At 61.6% G+C, this 17,763-nt stretch overlaps 1 protein-coding gene across 5 annotated transcripts; it reads right to left on the bottom strand.

Annotated features, from left to right (window-relative positions):
- Nucleotides 1–2,693: 2,693 nt before the first annotated feature.
- Nucleotides 2,694–16,348, bottom strand: LOC311512241 (HAUS augmin-like complex subunit 5). 5 transcript variants are annotated; one of them, XM_084613363.1, is made up of 13 exons: nt 15,590–16,348; nt 7,810–7,872; nt 7,512–7,544; nt 7,171–7,195; nt 6,550–6,682; nt 5,879–6,038; nt 5,451–5,526; nt 4,868–4,947; nt 4,729–4,789; nt 4,324–4,451; nt 4,119–4,197; nt 3,717–3,862; nt 2,694–3,379 (listed from the first exon to the last, which is right to left on the bottom strand). In XM_084613363.1, the coding sequence occupies exons 2-13, from the start codon at nt 7,869–7,871 to the stop codon at nt 3,280–3,282; spliced, it is 1,083 nt and encodes a 360-aa protein (XP_084469489.1). In that variant the 5' UTR covers nt 7,872; nt 15,590–16,348; the 3' UTR covers nt 2,694–3,279. The 5 variants fall into 5 exon arrangements, with proteins under 5 accessions (XP_084469489.1, XP_084469488.1, XP_084469486.1 ...); XM_084613362.1 differs by lacking the exon at nt 15,590–16,348 and adding an exon at nt 8,554–8,767; XM_084613360.1 differs by lacking the exons at nt 7,512–7,544; nt 15,590–16,348 and adding an exon at nt 8,554–10,539 and having other exon boundaries at nt 4,729–4,786; nt 7,171–7,245.
- Between the last annotated feature and the right edge of the window lie 1,415 nt (nt 16,349–17,763).

Raw genomic sequence — 17,763 nt, 5'->3', positions numbered from 1 at the left:
GGCCTGTGCGCTCTCAGCTCCCCACGGTTTCCAGGGAGAACCCCTAGTGTGCCAGCCCTTCTCGAGGTCATCACCTCTGTGCCATAGTCGAGCTGCAGACTCCTCCGCCCCTGGGACCGCTCGCTGAAATCCCCAGGGGAATCCTGTTACTGCAAAAGTCCTTCTCTCTCCCAGGGCCAAGCCGCAGGCTCCTCCGCCCCTAAGACTGCTCACCGCAGTCCCCAGGGGGACCCCATTACTGCACAGTCTTTCTCGGTGGTCACACACTCCCAGGGGTTAACCGCCCCCCAAAACTGCTCCTCTCTGAGCCTTCAGCACGCCTGATTCTCATCAATCCCCCTTCATTTTACTGCTCCCCAACCACTTACTGCAGGAAGCGCCATCCACGGGGTACAGTAGATCCCACCGCTGCCACCAGTTGTCACGGAGTCCCCGGGAGATGCTCTGGAACTGCTCCCTGCGAAGCCCGTCGGGACTCTGGGGAAGTCTCCTTTCTGTGAGCAGACTGTCTCCAGGACACACAGCTCACACAACTTCCACCTTCCTGGGTCTGACCTCGGAGCATTCAGCATCCTCTGCCCCTCCGTGCGCTTCCCACAGCGAGTCTGCCAAGGCGGATTCCTGCCTCCCAACTCCACGCTCAGACGGGACTCTCATTCAGCCAGTAAAACAGAAGGTTTATTAGACGACAGGAACATCGTCTCACACAGAGCTTGTAGGGGCAGAGAACAGGACCCCTCAGCTGGGTCCATTTTGGGGGGCAGTGAGCCAGACAACCACGTCTGCCCTTCACTCCATGTCTCCAACCAGCCCCAAACTGAAACTCCCTCCAGCCCCTCCTCCTCTGGGCTTTGCCCCTGTCCCAGGCCAGGAGGGCGCCTGATTCCTTTGTTCTCCAGCCCTTTAGCTCTCACCTTGCAGGGTGGAAGGACCAGGCCATCAGTTGCCAGGAAACAGGGTGTCGGCTATTCTCTGTGTCCAGACCCCTGCACACACCTGCCCTCTAGGGCGCTGCAACGATCATACATACTTAAGAACTGCATAGGGGAAACTGAGGCACCTCCACACTATTCAGAGGAAATAAGAACAGTCCCACTTAGTCACACCTCCTGCCTCCCCACTCTCGCCTGCTCCTGGGCTGCTGGGTAGTGCAGGGGCGGGGCCTCGGGAGAAGGGGCGGTGCAAGGCAGGGGAATCGGGGGGAAAGGGGCAGCGTGGCAGTGGGGACTCGGGAGAAGGGGCGGTGCAGGCGTGGAGATTAGAGGGAAGGGTGAGTGAGGAGGCAGGGACTTGGGGGGAATGGGCAGCGTGGCAGTGGTGACTCAGGGGAAGGGGCGGGGACGGGACTGGGAGAAGAGGCGGTGCAAGGGTGGGAGCTCGGTAGAAGGGGCGGTTCGGGGGCAGGGCCTCGGTAGAAGGGGCGGTGCGAGGGCAGATCCTTGGAGGAAGAGGCGAGGCAGGGGCAGGCCCTGGAGGGGTAGGACAATGCGGGAGCAGGGATCGGGGGAAGGGGTGGTGTGAGGCAGGATTTGGGGAAAAGGGGCAGTGTGGGGGCGGAGTCTGGGGGAAAGGGCAATGCGGGGTTGGAGAATTGGGGAAAAAGGGCGGCACCGGGCAGAGCCTTGGGGGAAGCGTCAGTGCAGGGGCGGGGATTCAGGGGGAAGAGGCGGCATGAGGGCAGGAGATCGGGGAGAAAGTGAAGCGCAGGGGGGAACTTGGGAGAAAGGGCAGGGCCTTGAGGGATGAGGAGCGGCAAGGGTGGGGGCTCGGAGGAAGGGGAGCCGCGGAAGGGGGGTGGCCACGTTCCAGCACTGGTGCCCCCCCCACTTTTAGGGACCGGAAATTCCGTCGCCCCTGCGCACCCCGCACCCCCAGAAACTCCCCTCCATGCACAGCCCGGCTCTCGCTGCCGGGCTCCCCGAGCCGAGTGCAGAAGCTGTGGGAGCTCAGGGCAGGGACGGGGCGGTGGCTGGACCAGTGGTGGCCGGAGGCGCCCCCCGGGGCTGAGGCCGAGAGCTGGGCGGGGCCGAGAGGGGCAGGGGGGCTGCGGTGGAGCACGGCACCCAGCACGAGGCGGGGCCCCTGTCGGGGGGCGGGGTTATGCAGATCAGCCGCATCCGGCGGCAGCGGCGAGAGGAGCGAGGCAGCTCATGCGGACAGAGAAAGCAGCGGGCGCCGGGGGCGGGGATTGACCCGCTGACCCCCCAGCTCCCGGGAACAGACCCGCAGCCGCACGAGGCAGCTGGCTTTTAATTCTTTTAACCAGCAGGTTCTCCGCAGGGGCACCTCTCAGCCCGCTGCCGGTCTTGGGTTCCGTCCGCCGGCTCCTGCCAGCCAGGGTCCCGGGTGCCGGCCCCACTCATCCCGCTTCCAGTCTGGGATCTGGGTCCCGCCCACACAGAGTGGGTACCTTCCTTCTCCCTGGTTCTAGCCTATTCGCTTCCTCTCTCTGCACTGAGCTGAGGGTGGGAGTGAAGGAGGAGGCTGCGGGTTGGGGTGTAGGGTCTGGCCAGGAGCTAGAATGAGGGAGAGAGCTCAGGGTTAGGGCAGGAGGTTTGGGTGAGGAGTGCGTAGCTGGGCACCTCCCATTTGGTGCGAGGGGTGGGGGTGGGAATGTGGGGGGTGCAAGAGCCAAGGCATGGGGGGCTGGGGCTGTGTGTGGGGTGCTGGAGTCAGGACAGGGGGGCTGGATATGTGTGCAGGGTGCTGGAGTCAGGGCTGAGTTCATGGGGGGGTGCAGCCATCAGAGCAGAGGGCTGGGGGCAGGGGCTAGGGTCGTGGGGGTGCTCCTAGCCCCCTGCCCAGATTCCACCCCCCTTTCCCAAGGCCCCATTCCCAACTCTTCTCCGCCTCCTCTCCGGAGCAGGGAGCGTGCTGTGGCTCCCCCTCCCTTGCCAGGGCCCTCAGCTGATGGGCGGCAGGGAGGGAGAGGAGACGGGGCAGGCACCCAGAAGGCTGGGGGAAGAGGTGGGGGAGGGGGGAGCTTGCCTGCGCTGCGGTAGGGGACTGGGGTCGGAAAAGAGCGGGCCCGGGTGCCGCAGATCAGGTCTGAGGACAATACCATCGTCACCCCGAGCGCCAGGGGCCTGCTGGAGAGGACCCTGAAGGCAGCCATCCACTCGCTGTACATAGAAGCCCTGAAGCGTAAGCCAGACCAGGGAAAAGCCTTCGAACTGACCAGCAAGTGGGACGCCAGCAACCACTTCCTCACCGGGGGCAGCTTCACCCGCTTCGCCGACTAGCGGTTCATCCACCGCGCCCGGCTCAACTGCATCCCGCTCAACGGAGCCGTCCGCCACGGGAACCGAGACAAGCGTTGCAGGAAGTGCGGCTACTCCAACGAGACCCTGCCCCACGTCCTATGCAGCTGTGCTTTGCACTGCAGGGACAGATTATTAAAGCGCAGAGGACCCACACTCCTTCCCTAACACGGGTGTGGCTACCTACAACTGCACTCCTTTGGGGGCGGGGCTCCCCAAGCCCCTCCCAGGCAGGACAGGGCCATCAGGCCCAGCTGTGCTGCTGGACGGTCTTGAGGGCCAAGGTCCAGCGCTCCAGCCACTGCTGCAAGGTGAGGCCCTCGCGGTGCTCCGCCAGCAGGGAGAACTACCCTGGCTGCTCCCACCTGAACACCTGAGCCATCTCACCTGCTCCCCTCTCTCTCCCCGTCCCTGTGTTCAGGGGGCGGGGTGTCTCCCAGGGCCTGCGGCAGCTACCTGGCGAGGATCGCGTGCTCTGAGCCGTCCGCCACCAGCCAGTGCATCTCCTGCAGGAGGGAGGCCAGCTGGGCCGTGCAGCACTGCTCCCGGGCCTGTAGGGGGAGCTGCTGCACCCACAGCTCCTCACACCTGCTCCAGCCTTCCTGCAGCCGGGGGAGGGAGCAGGTAAGGAGGGGCCAGGAGACTCTGCCCCCTCCCCCCACTATAACCCAGCTGGAGATATGGGCCCTGTTGTCCCTGGGACCCCCCAGCACTGAGTTACAGCCCCTTCCCCCTGATATATCCCACACTCCCAGAGCCCCAGATGTGGCCCCCTCCCCCCGGCTATATATCCTAGCCACTGGGACTGCCCAGCCCCAACACGCGACCCTGCCTGCCCCTCCCCATGCCCCCACTCACCTGTATGAGGCCCCAGACTGAGGGCAGGGCTGCTGGCGGCCCCGCCAGGTCTTCCAGACGGGAGCTCTCGTAGCGGAACCTGCAGGTCAGAGGACAGAGATACAGGTCCCAGCATTGGTGCCATGGGTCACTGCAGCACCACTGGGGGGCGATAGCTCCGTACAGCACCACACCCCCACACTGTCAGCCCCTTAGCGGTACCCACTTGAGGGCCTCTACGTCGCGGGGAATGTCAACGCGGCTGGTGAGCTCCTGCATCTGCAGGGTGTTCTCCAGGGCCAGGTGCTCCAGGGCTGCCAGGACATGGTTGGGAGGGTGGGAACCCACGATGGCCTGCGTGGGCAGAGAGGTGGGATGAGCCACAGTGGGCCAGGGACGCTGTACCTTCCCTCACGGCTGGCTCCAATGCCCCATACGGGGCTAGAGGGCGCTGCGCTGCAGGGAGCAGGGTAGGGGGCTCTCCCCTGGCAGTCAGGGCTGCCTCAATGCCCCAGCCCGGCGCTAAGGGGCGCCCAGCTGCCCCTCCCAGAGGTGGCTGCATCTCTGTAGCAGGCGAGCCGTCCCCAGGGTCCCTACCCCATTGCTCCTCCCTCCCCCCCCCCCCCGTTACCTCCACCGTGCTCAGCCAGTGCTGGTAGGACGCGTCCAGCAGCTCCTCGCTTGTCCTGCTGCTAAGAGAGAGACACACGAGGCGGGTCAGAAACAGAGCACGGGGGAAGGAGAGGGCAGGGGAGCTCACAGGGTCTTACGGGACGGCCCCAGATGTGCTGTGCTCGAAGAGTGACTTCAGGAAGTGGAAGCGCAGCTGGCAGGCCGTCCGCACGTCCCGCTGCGGAGACAGGGACAGACACGCGGACGGGTTACCGGGGTGGAGAAGACACGACGGCCCTCAAGAAAGCTGCAGATCACCAGGAACCACTGGATCCTCCCCCCTTATTGGGATCCAGGCACCAGGTTCAGGGAGATCCCTCAGGATCCCAAGACCTGATTGCCAATGGCCCGACAGACTCTCCCCGGGGCTCGGCACCAGGCTCAGTCCGATTCCCTCCTCCTTCCCAACCAAACCCCATCGCCAAATCCCACAGGGAGATCACCAGAGCCCCATGCTGGCATTCACAGGGCTCAGATTACCGGGTACCCCTTGTCACTAGCCACTAGAGCCTGCCTTGCCACTAGAGCCACTAGAGCCTGCCTTGGCATCTCCAGATTCCCCCCCATGAGATCCAGGACTGGGATCCCCAGATCACCACCCCCAACTAGCAGAGGGGAGCAGGATTCTCAAATTCCACTCCCCCCGCCCAGGATCTACCCACTATCCTCTCCCCAACTCACCAGTACTTCAGGCTCCAAGCCAGCAAATCCGAGGGCAGGCAGCTTCCCTCCCACCGTCAGCTCCACCTTGGCCTTTCTGCAGAGACCAGAGGAGGCTGTGAAAATTGGCGGGGGGGGGTTGCGGGGGGAGGAGGGAGAGGGACGGGAGAGGAAGGGGGAGCACAGTTCAGGACACCCCCCCCCCATCCCCATCCCCAGCGGGACCCTGCCATGGAGCAAAGGATACTGAGAGATGCTACCCAGGATAGGCAATCCCCAATCCCTAATGCCACCTGCCATGGGACCCCCTACCAAGGAGCAAAAGATTCTGGGAGCTACTGCCCAGCAGAGATGTCCACCGGATAGTGCTTCAGAAGCAAAGGATTCCGGGGGACGCGACCAGGAGCAGTGGGGACCCCACGCTAAGGACGGAACCACCCCCCACACACCTGCTGATGTCCTTCAGCTGCTCCAGCCGCCCCCTCAGCTGTGCTACGCTGCCCTGCAGCTGCTGGCGTTCCTCGGCCAGGCGGGCCGCATAGGCCTTGAGCAGCAGGGAGCGGCGCTGGGCGTCACGGATCCGCTCCTGGGCCGCCTCCAGGGAGACCTCTGCGGGGTGGGAGCAGAAAGACCATCAGGGAAACCCCACCCCAAGCCCCAGACGCTAACTACAAGGCCCCACTCCCCTCCCAGAGCTGGAGATAGAACCCAGGAGTCCTGGCTCCCAGCCTCTCCCACTCCCCTGCCTCGCTCCCAGAACCCAGGAGTCCTGAGGTGACCGGGTGTGAACCCCACAGGTGATTGTCTGGGGAGGGACCATAGGGGGAAAATCAGCAGCCCCAGGGGCCACGGGAACCTTGCGGATGGGGAAGAGACCACGTGGGGAGATGCTACCCCCAAGGACGGCGGGGCAGGGGAACAATCCTGCCCCGCCCCCCACGAAGAAATGGGGTGAAATGGATTTGGGCTGCAGGGGGACGATCCCACTGGGTGTTGGGGGAGAACAGATGGGAGGACTGGGGTGGACTTTGTGCCCTCCACCCCCAGAGCAATGGCCTGGGGTAGAGCGCTGGAGGCACAGACTACGCCGCCTCCCAGATCCTTGGGGCTCCCCCCTTACCGTCAGCCATGACCTCGCACTGGGCTGTCTCTATCTGCAGGTCCAGCTGCTGCAGCTCCCCACGCAGGCGGGCCACGCCCTGGGCAAGCTGCTGGCGCCGCTCCTGCTCTGCTTCCGACCCACTGGGCTTTCCCTGTGGGGAGGGGGAGACACCGACTGCTGTAGACCCAGGCATCCTGCTCCCCCCACGGCAAGGCCCCTGTTCCACCCTGCAGCACCCCAATCCCAATACCCCACCCTCCCCATATCTACCAGATCCACAGCTCAGCAACAAGGCACCCACTCTCCCCCACCCTATCCCATGCCATAGGACCCCTCTGCACCACGATCCCACCCCGACTCACTTCCCACCCACTGCTCCCACCCTATTCCACCCCGCAGCACCACCTGATCCTCACCTTGCCCCACGACCCCATCCCTACCCTGACACACTCTATCCCATCCCACAGCACCCCGATCCCCTTCCCCGCTCCTCCAAGTCCAGATTACCATCCCCTACCGACTCCCCCACCCACCACAGCAACACCCAATCCCATCCACAACACCCGTCCCGTCCCATCCCACCCACAGCCCTCACCCACACGCCGCTATCCACCCAGCAGTCTCCACCGGCCCCCTCACCTCTGCCTCCTCCAGATGCTGGTACCTGACGCAAGGTCTGAGTAAAGGAGGCTGAACGTAGAGAGTGACAGAGGCCTGGACAGAAGGACAGACACACAGACGTCAGGGAGAGCTCGGAGCCAGCAGGCTTCGAGGTCCAAGGCCAGGAGACAGACGCCAGCCAAGGGTCGGCAAGGAAATTAAACCCGCTCCTATAGGGCATAGGGGACACCGGGCTGGATGGGCCCAGGGGCTTGGTCTAGGCAGGGACGGGGCAGGACACTGGGCTGGATGGGCCCCTTGGTGAAAAAGCTGCCCATAGTAACAAGCCCCCACGGCAAAGGGGAACGAGGAAAGGATACCACAGCAAGTTCCCTCGGATCTTCTTCACATTCCTGTGAGGAAAGAGAGAGGGGTGAATCTACTGCAGAAGCAGCAATGGCTCTGGGAAGGGAGGGGGTCCAGTGGTTAGAGCAGAGGAGGACGGGAGCCAGGACTCCTGGGTTCTACCCCTGGCTCTGGGAGGAGACCTGAAAAGCAGAAGGCCCCATGTCCGATTCCCCGCTGCTGCCCCCCTGAGCCAGCCAGTCCCCCGCCCTGGGGCCGGGTGGGAGCCAGCGGCCCTTTGAGGGGAAAGGCGCCGCACCCCATTCCTCTCACCTCTGGTGGTGCACGTGCCGGGTGACGTATCTCCAGATCTCCGCACACTGGCCTGAGCACATCCTGGGGATACAGAGCAACAGCATCAGCCCCACGGGGACGCGACCGGAAACCCCTACGAGGAGCATGGGTGGCCCTTGGTTGAGGGCCGTATACCCCCCCCCACGTCCCTGCCCCAGGGCTGGATACCCCCTTTTCCTTCCCTCCCCCCACCGGGCCGGGCTCATCCAGGTAACCTCACAGGGCTCGGGGGTAACCTGGCAGGGGGCTGGGAGGCCCTTTTATGGGGGAGAGCGGAGTGTGTGTGTGGGGGGCGCCTCTGGCCCCACAGCTGGGAGGGATATAATCAAGGGGCAGTGAATGGGGATGTGGGGGCAGTAGGGCAGTCAGGGAACCCATGGGGAAGAAGTTGGAGGGCTGGGGGCTGGGGCAGGAAGGTACCAAGGAGCAGAGGAGGCAAGGGGGGGGCAAAGGGGGGAGGAGGACCGGGGGGCAGGACGCGAGGAGAGAGGGAGGCCGCCCCCACAGCGGGGACCCCGAAGGAGCAGGGGAAAGGTGGCCGGGGGGGGGGGGGGGGGAGCCGCAGGAGCCCGCGGACAAGGAGGGAAACGGGAACTCGCGGAACAAAAGGAGACCGGGAGCATGCGGGGGGGGGGAAGGAGCCGGGGGGCCCGAGCCGGGGGGGATGGTCCGGGGGGGCGGGAGCCGGGGGGGGTCCCCGCGCTGGGGGCCCGGGGCTCTCACCGGCGGAAGGCCCCGTCGGGGGGCACCTTCCCGGGGGACAGCCCCATCTCCCGGGCCGCCCAGAGCTTCAGCTCCAGCGCGGGCCCGCCCCGCTCCATGCCGGGACCCGAGCACCGAGGCGCCGGCCGCTGCCGCAAGGCCCGCCGGGAGCTGGGGGCGGGGCCTGCCGCTGCTGGGGGGCGGGGCCTGCCGGCAGCCGCAATTTGCTGTTCCCCCCTTCAGGTGCGGGTCCCAGCACAGGCCCCGGGGTGGCCCCTCCCCGGTGTGTAACAGCGCCACCTGCAGGCTTCCGGCAGGACGAAGAGAGGCGCAGCTCATGTGCCCTGCGCACTGAATTCCCGCGGGGAAGGTAAAAAAAAAAAATGTGCTTGAGTCGCGCGTGCTGCAGGGGGCGCGAGCGGGGCCGCGAGGCCAGGGTGAGCAAGCCGGTGCCGTCAGCACGCTGCAGCGAAGGGGCCGGCTTCATGCAAATAGAGAGAATCTTCCGGGCAGAGAAACGAGTGACAAGGCGACCGCGAACGAGCTGGGGGAATGGAGCAGTTTTGAAGCTGAACTTTCCGGCCGGAGGCGGTTGGCTCTGACTGGTGAACATGGAGCGGGAAGGCAAAGGCAGTCGGAGCAGAGTGGAAGTGGTCGGAGCATGGCTGTGGCGCTAGGGCCGCTCAGCGGCAGCGGTCACCGTGGCGTGGAGAGCGGTGGGAACGGGTGGGCCGCAGAGCAGCTCCGCGGCAGGGTATCGCTTCTCGGCCTTTTGGCTAAGATCAAGTGTAGTATCTGTTCTTATCAGTTTAATATCTGATACGTCCTCTATCCGAGGACTATATATTAAATGGATTTTTGGAGCAGGGAGATGGAATAGGAGCTTGCTCCGTCCACTCCGCGCATCGACCCGGTATTGCAGTACTTCCGGGCACGGTGCACCTCCCCTCGGGGACATTATCATGGTTCAAAAACAGATTCGATCGCTCTCTTTCTTTTCTAATCCCCAGGCGTTCAACTCTTTAGTTTGCTCGTGGGGAGCGGTGGGTGGGTCGGTTGCGTTGAGGGTCTGTTGTAATCCTGGGAGCCGGGCGAGGAGAGCTTTTTGTGTGACTGGAGATGTGGTTAAAAAGCCGGGACTCTGCTTTGCGCGGTGAGTGCCTTTAGCAGGAGGAGGCGTGAATAGGGGTTTATCAGGCAGATACTTCTTTATAGACACGTGACCTTCAATAGTAGAAAAAAAAATAACCGCCTGATGAGCGGCTAGACAGGGTGTATTCTTCTCCCCACCCAACAGCTGGTCCACGTGTTTTGATTTGTAAGCTCAAGTGAAGGCAGTAGGTGTGGAACTGCTCCCAGCACGCAAGGGCCCCCATCCTCTGTAACAGAAGTTCAAAACACTCCTGTTTAACTTCTGGTTCCATTTGACGCCATCAAAGGAGGCCTGAATAGAGACTGGGAGCGGCTGGGTCACTACAACAAGTAATTTCCCCTCTGTTGATAGTCACACCTGCTTGTCAACTGTTGGGAAGTGGCCTCCTGAGCCCTGACCCGCCCCCCCGCCCTTGGTAAGGCAACTCCCATCTTCTCATGTGCTGTATATTTATACCCGCTTACTGTACCTTTCACTCCATGCATCTGATGAAGTGAGTTATAGCCCACAAAAGCGGATGCCCAAATAAATGTTTTCGTCTCTAAGGTGCCCCAAGGGCTCCTCCTTGTTTCTTCTGTGAAAGGCTGGTTTGTGGCAACGGTTTGTGGAGACGCTACCTATGCCCCTGAAAGAGCTTCTCCCGTCCGCCTCGGTAGCGTCTCCCCTAAATGCTTCAGTGGCCCAGCTGCAGCGCTGGGAGCGTGAGCCCCTGGCTGGGAGAAATCCATTGCCCAAGCCATCTCCCTAGGAGAAACCAGTCTACAGCCGGGGGGATGGGGCTAGGTCAATAGAAGGTGTCACTCAGGGAATGCATTTTACACCAACATCCATTGGAAGCGTAGACCAGGGCTCAGGGAGAGAGTTGTTTCCCCCCCCCCCCTTGCAGTTTTTTGTTTTTCCACCAAGCTGTGAAATCACAACCAGCCCCAACGGGGGAGGGAGAGGGAGGGGGAGGGAGAGAGAGAACTGCCAAAATGAAGTGAGCTCTGGAGAGCGAGCAGAGCTGGCTGTTGTGACCCACGAAGGCTGCCGCCTTTCGTCTACACGGGGGCATTGACTGGCCTCCTAGAAGCAGAGTAACCACTGCGCTGTAGCTCTTCCAGTGTCACCCTCCGACACGGGCACTCTGTTCCAAATAAAAGCAACTTTATTCCCCAAAATTACTACTCCGCTTCCAAAGCTATTCCGCTCTGGCCATGGCAGGAACTGTTCCCAGGTAGACAAGCACCTACATCTGCAGGGCTCCCACGCGACCGAGTTGATAGCTGGGGCATGTTCATTGGTGCCCCCTTAGAGGAAGAAACTGCTGAGGGCAGTGTTGTATTCTCCCTCTCTCCAGCCATCAGGCCTGCACGCCAACATAGTCCAGCACGTTATTTGGCTCCGTACAGGGGAAAATGGATAAAATTCTATGGCCTGTGTTAAACAGGCGGCCAGATCAAATGATCCCGTTGTCCCTGCTGCCCTTAAAATCTAGGAATCCATTGTTGCGGCTTTACCTAGTCTGAGAGGCAGCGAAAGGAAGGGAGGGAAAGGCAAAGGAACCTTTGAGATGACAGCCCCTCCCCAATAAATGGCACCTTTTCAATACTTAAATATCAAACGGGGAACCCCCAGAGTCTTAACAGTCTCGGTCTCTTCTCCGCAGAGCTAGAGCAGACCTGCCCCTCAGAAGCTCTTTGGAGTCTAATCTCCTCAGAGACCGATTTATATTCAGAGCGCAGGAACAGGGATAAGCAGCTCTCCAGCGCGTCACCCGCTAAGGCAGTGGAAACTGAACCGGACTTCTCTTTTCTGTTACGGGGATCTTCTCATGCACGCTCCACAAAAAGTCACAGGAGATAGGAACAAACAACTGGAAGAATTGCCGTTGTGAAATATATGCACCTTTCTGGATGTACTGAGCTCTGCTCCGCCAGGGAGACGGAATAGGAGCTTGCTCCATCCACGCCACACGTCGACCTGGTATTGCAGTACCTCCAGGAACGCTGCACCTCCCCTCGGGGAAACTACCAGTGGGGAAAGGGGCGGGGGGGAAGTGGGGAGAGAAGAGAGGAAAAAAAAAAAGTTGAGCTGTGTGTTGGCTTAGGGTGCGGTGTCCCTCTTTGTAAGAGGCAGAGCTGAGGTGGGGCACCGGCCGGCCTGTGATTTAGGAGATCTGGGTGCAATTCCCTGCTCCACCACAGACTCCCTTTGTTACCTCCGGTAAGTCGCATAGCTTCCCTGTGCCTCAGTTCCCCACCTGCATGGAGGGAACAACAGCCATGCCCTGCAGATTGCGAGGGGCTCAAATGCTATTGTAATGGGGGTCCACTCAGTACCGAAGACAGGAGCTAGATCCTGTTCCATCTCGCGGAGCCGGACTGATACCAGACGACTGGGTGAAAAGCACTATTGAGAAGGGAAGTATTCTCACACTTGCAGAGTCTGAAAGACCAGCCTTGTTCTAAGCGCAGATGTTAATTTTAGATTTCGGCATCTTCCCCTCCCAGAGTCAGTGGGGGACAAGGAGCTCCTTGGCACCAAGGATTCAAGATCTACAACAAAGACTAAAGGCAGGAAAGAGGTAGACGAGCAGAGTTACGGGGTTGGAGTCTTTGTTATTAATATTAATAGCACAGTAGCACCTGGGAACCCAGCTGAGGTTACAGATCCATTGTGTCAGGCCCAGCACAGACATAGCTTGAGAAGCAGCCTTTGCTCCACAGACCTCAGTCTGTTCCCCCCCCCCCCCTTGCTCCTTTGAGAGGGGCAGGGGGCCATAAAACTAGAGATCAGACTTCTCCAGGTTAGAAAAATTAGGTGAGTAACACCTTCTGCACTGGTAGGGGGGCAAATGCTGTGGTGATCCTATTGTATAGTTATGCAGGGCACCGGCACCCACCAGTCACTGATCTTTTACCTAAGAACAAAATAGTTCCCTTGTCCCCTAAACAGAACAAACCCTCCGAAACCCAAACGTGTGGGTCCCGCTCCCACTTAGGTTCAGAGAACAACTCGAAGAGCCTTTACTGAGCTTTGCGGGCAGTTGAGTGGCTTTCAGACATTCCTTGCTACCTGCTAATATCATCTGAGAAGCGAAACCAGTCAGTCCTCTGGCTTCTCTGCAGCTGAATAGCCACAGAGGGCTCTCAGGTCCCTTTCCTCCAAGCTGCCTCTTTGACTTTACACAAAAACAATAAAAAGGGGTTGCCTGCAATTCCGCTATCCCCGTCTCCGACTGTGGCCAGTACCAGCTGTTGGACAGAAAGGTGGGAGAAGCCCCAGAATGGGCAACGGTGGAACCAGCTGCCCACAGCTAAGTTTCTCCCCCTCCCCCCAACCCCATTACTCAGGTCTACACAGAAGCGTTCCGTTTTATAACCTGCAAAAACGTCCCCCTGACCAACAAGGACACTCTCCTTATTTTACAGATACACTCCAAGGCCTTGATCCTGCAAGGTGCCAAGAGCCCCACACACCTGACATTCTCCAAAACCCACTGGTGCCACCCCACCCACTCCCCTTTGGACAAACAAGGACACGCAGAGGACAGTGTTTGCCAAAGCTTGGAACCCTACAGACATAGGAACCCCTCGAGACATAGAGGAAACCCACGGATCACCACACCTATCTTCACAGATCCAGAAATCACCCCAAACGCACCAAGCAATCTGTGGTCTACCGGCAGGCACTCAGATCCCACAGAATACGCTCCGAGGAGACAGTCCGGGACAGGTGCCTTAACACGCTCAAAACCGCCTTCGCCAAAGGGGGACACCCCACCAGAGAAGTACATCGCATCGTGGAATGGGCCACCCAGATACACCAAGGAAACGTGCTTCAATACAGAAATAAAACCCCCACCGACCGCACACCCCTAGTGCTCACCTACTACACCCTACGCTGCAACCCATAGGGGGTATCAAACAACTAAAACCCATACTCGATAGGAACCCCATCCTGAAAGAAATCTTTCCTGAAGCCCCACTTCTGGCCTTCAAAACAACCCCTAATCTCTCTCCAAGCTCCTCAGCAGAAGCGAGCTCCCCACAGACCAGGACACACCAGCTCACGGCAGCACCAGACGCAAAACCTGCAGACACATCTCCACTGCCACAAGGACCAACACGCCTTTCGAGAGCCACGGGTCCTACACATGCCAATCACAACATGTGGTTTACCTCATCCAGCGCACCAAACGCCCCCACAACAACGATGTGGGTGAAACCAGAGAATCACTATGCTCACAAACGAACAGGAAAATGATAAGACAAGACCACCACGTCGTCTGTGGGTGAGCACTTCTCACAGAGCAATCACTCTTGTATGTGATCTGTCAGCCCTGGTCCTCGAAGGAAACCTGCACAACACTTTCAGAAAGACGGGCCTGGGAGTTGAAATTCATAACTTTGCTAGACACTAAAAATCCCGGACAGAATAAAGATACCGGCTTGAGGGTTTATTTACAACAATCTGGAAACCGCTAACCACCTCCCCCAACCGCTTTCCCCTCCGCCCCTTTACTTTCTTTCCTGTGGCTGGAGGAGGGTTAACAGGCCACTTCACCTCAAAAAAGGGCCCCTTGAAAGGTGTTAACTACCCTGAACAAGCTATTCCTCCTTCCACTTAGCAAGCAGGGAAACTCTGAGGCTTTGTCTACACTTTTCAGAGGAACAGCCCTGTTATTGTCTTTCTGGGGGCTTAAAAAACCAACACAGAAACCCCACCCGCACGCCCGAAAAACACCTTCTGAGAAGTTTAACTCCGAAAAGCGCCTGTGTGAGCAGCGCTCTGTGTGCAGGGACCTGCTGCTGCTCCTGGGGGGTGGAACGGTTTTGTCTGCGGGAGAGCTCTCTCCCGCAGACAATCCGCAGCGACACTGCGCTCCTTTTAGCGGCACGGCGGTGGCGGATTTGTCACGCCCCCGAGCAAGGCAGTGATACCGATGTAAGTCTGTAGCGTGCACCTGGCCCTGCTCCGGTTTACTTTTGCCAAGGCGAAACACGCTGTTGGCAGGAGCCATTTATTCTCGGCACACTTCTCTCTGCCCGCCCCTCCCCCGAAAAAGGAAACCTAAAGCACCCAAAGGAAGGGGTAAAATTAGCCATAAACGAGACACACACACGTGAGCTTAACAAACAATAGACACACCCACCCGCTACAGCCAGAAGAGTCCCCTTTCCACACATCTCTGTGGGCACTCACCGGGGCCATCATCTTTCAGAGCTCCTGCCGCTACTCCCCCGCTGCCAAAGGCTGAAGGACCTCGTCCACAGGGAGAAACCCAACCTAACTAATGCCCCAGGCGCCTCCCCTTTCCCCACCATCTCTTGGGAGGCCACAACAGCCATAAAGTAGAGGTAGCGGGGACACACAGCTCGTTTCCAGGACACCACCAACAGGAGGAGGAACTGGGACCTGTGTCCTTGGGTATTTTATGCCGGTCGTTAATCACAACAGGTCTTGGCTGTGGATCTGAAGACAGTGGATTTACATCATACCCGTGACCCATGTGCGACTGAAAAAAATATGCACATATATAAAAGTGGGGAGGGGGCAGCGTAACTGCCGGCTTCATTTTAAGTGGGAGAAAAGGAAGGTCTGGTAGGTAGGGTACTGAACTGAGCCTGGAAAGTCACTGGTTCTGTTCCTAACTCAGACACAAAGGCCCAGATCGGACCTCGAAGGTGTTTAGATGCTTAACTCCCACTGATTTCCATGCGAGTTAAGTGCCTAAATACCTTTAAGAATCTGGGCCCAGTTCCCTCGGTGCCCCGGGGCTAGTCATTTAATGTCCCAGGGCCCCTATCAACGATCAGCACCACTTCCCTCCTTCACAAGCATGGCGGGGATAGAATCAGGAGGTGCACAGAGACTGCAGTGGTGGGGGCCAGATAAGTACCTCGACCGATTGCGGTTTACCTGGATTCCCGAGGGCAGTCCCAGGATGGCAGACAACCCAGGAGCTGGGATCAGGTAACAGGGTTTATTTCCGTAGTCGCCTTCACGTCGGACGGAAACAGAGCGAATGCTGAGCCCCGCGAGTCCCGCCGGAGTCAGGTCCGGCCTCCCCGATCTCTGCAGCTGCGCCGCGGGAGCCCTTCAGCCCGGCCCCTCGGCGGAGCGGCTCTCCCGCCGCTGCCCTTAATCCACCTCCCCGAGCGATGCCAGGAGAGGTGGGGGGGGGGGCGGGACGGGATTTACGGTCAGGTGCCCCCCCCTCACAGATTTCTGCCAGGGTTTGCTGGCACCGCTTGGCCACATGCTCCCCCCAGCAGCCAGAGCCTCCGAGCTGCGCCCCCCACGTAGGAGCAACAGCTGGGAGGCGGCTGCTTTCTCCTGGGGGGGGGGGGGTCCGAAAGAATCTGCGAGCCAAACTTTTCCATTCCCCCCCCCCCGGCGCATGGGCAGGTCCGGGCGGCAGGTAGCGAGAGGCGCCCGCTCCACCGCGTCTCCCCCGGGAAGCTGGTCCCGTGGCAGCTGTGACCTCGCCTCCCTCCCGCTCCGCAGGGAGAATTCAAAGGGCCGAAGCGGCTCCCCGGGACCGAGCCCCAGGCCGGGGCCCCGTGGCCGGGCTCTGTCCCTGCAGCGCAGAGCGAGTCTCTCGCCGGAGACAGCGGGGTCCGGTCAGCCAGAGCCCCGCCGGGCCCCCACTGCGGGGCGGGGCCTCCTCCGAGGGCGGGGAGCCCGGGGCTCAGGCAGCCGGCGGGGGAGGGGGGCGGGTTCAGAGGGCGGGGAACCCGGGGCTCAGGCAGCCGGCGGGGGAGGGGGGCGGGTTCAGGGGGCGGGGAGCCCGGGGCTCAGCCAGCCGGCGGGGGAGGGGGGCGGGTTCAGAGGGCGGGGAGCCCGGGGCTCAGCCAGCCGGCGGGGGAGGGGGGCGGGTTCAGAGGGCGGGGAGCCCGGGGCTCAGGCAGCCGGCGGGGGAGGGGGGCGGGGAGCCCGGGGCTCAGCCAGCTGGCGGGGGGGGCGGGTTCAGAGGGCGGGGAGCCCGGGGCTCAGGCAGCCGGCGGGGGAGGGGGGCGGGTTCAGAGGGCGGGGAACCCGGGGCTCAGGCAGCCGGCGGGGGAGGGGGGCGGGTTCAGGGGGCGGGGAGCCCGGGGCTCAGCCAGCCGGCGGGGGAGGGGGGCGGGTTCAGGGGGCGGGGAGCCCGGGGCTCAGCCAGCCGGCGGGGGAGGGGGGCGGGTTCAGGGGGCGGGGAGCCCGGGGCTCAGCCAGCCGGCGGGGGGGGGGCGGATTCAGAGGGCGGGGAGCCCGGGGCTCAGGCAGCCGGCGGGGGAGGGGGGCGGGTTCAGGGGGCGGGGAGCCCGGGGCTCAGGCAGCCGGCGGGGCGGGTTCAGAGGGCGGGGAGCCCGGGGCTCAGCCGCTCGGGGCAGCGGATCAGTCGGTCTGACCCCTCCCCTCGCGGCGCACGGGGCGTAGCAAGCCCAGCAGGAGCCCACTCGCCCCCCCCCTCCCCCCGGTTCCAAAGGCGTGGCCGGGTTCAGGACTCGTGTTATGCTCCGCTCCTCCGCCGCCCGGACCAATAGGAGCTCAGCCTGCCTGCGGCTCGAAAAGGGGGCGGGGAGGCCGCCGGGTTTGGTCGGGTCCGCGCCCGTGAAGGGTCTGTCGGAACCAAGGGACTGCGGAGACCCCGGTTCGGGGCTGCTCAGGGGACACTGGTGGGCAGCAGGTGGCTCTGTGCAGGGTGACCCTCTATCTAGGGAAAACTAAGGTCCCCACCCTCCCTCTGCGGGGAAGCGGTGGGACTCTCTGCGTGGGGACGTTACAGGTACTAGTGTGTAGGGACTGGGGCGGGGTGAGAATCCCGCTGTAGGGGAAAGCCTGGGTGCTTCAGGCCCACCGAGGCTGTCCGAGAGGGTTCTGAGCAAGGTCATCTGCAAGTGCCCAGGAATGGTGGGACCGGGGTGGGTGAGAATCCACCTGTGGGATGGGGGACGAGACCTCTCCCTAGGGTCAACATAAGAGATCCTTGCATAGGAGAAGAGGCCCCCATTCGCTGTTCGTTTTCCCCCTCGCTCTCTCTCACCCAGAGTCCAGTCTCCCTCCGCTGCCAGGCAGCATCGTGTCCTGCGCTGTCCAGCCTTCGGCCAAGGGGC

The sequence above is a fragment of the Lepidochelys olivacea genome (assembly GCF_965140295.1).
Source record: "Lepidochelys olivacea isolate rLepOli2 genome assembly, chromosome: 24".
In the NCBI taxonomy this organism is placed as follows: Eukaryota; Metazoa; Chordata; order Testudines; family Cheloniidae; genus Lepidochelys; species Lepidochelys olivacea.
The sequence above is the reverse complement of the archived record's forward strand: the minus strand, read 5'-3'. Positions and strand labels throughout refer to the sequence as shown.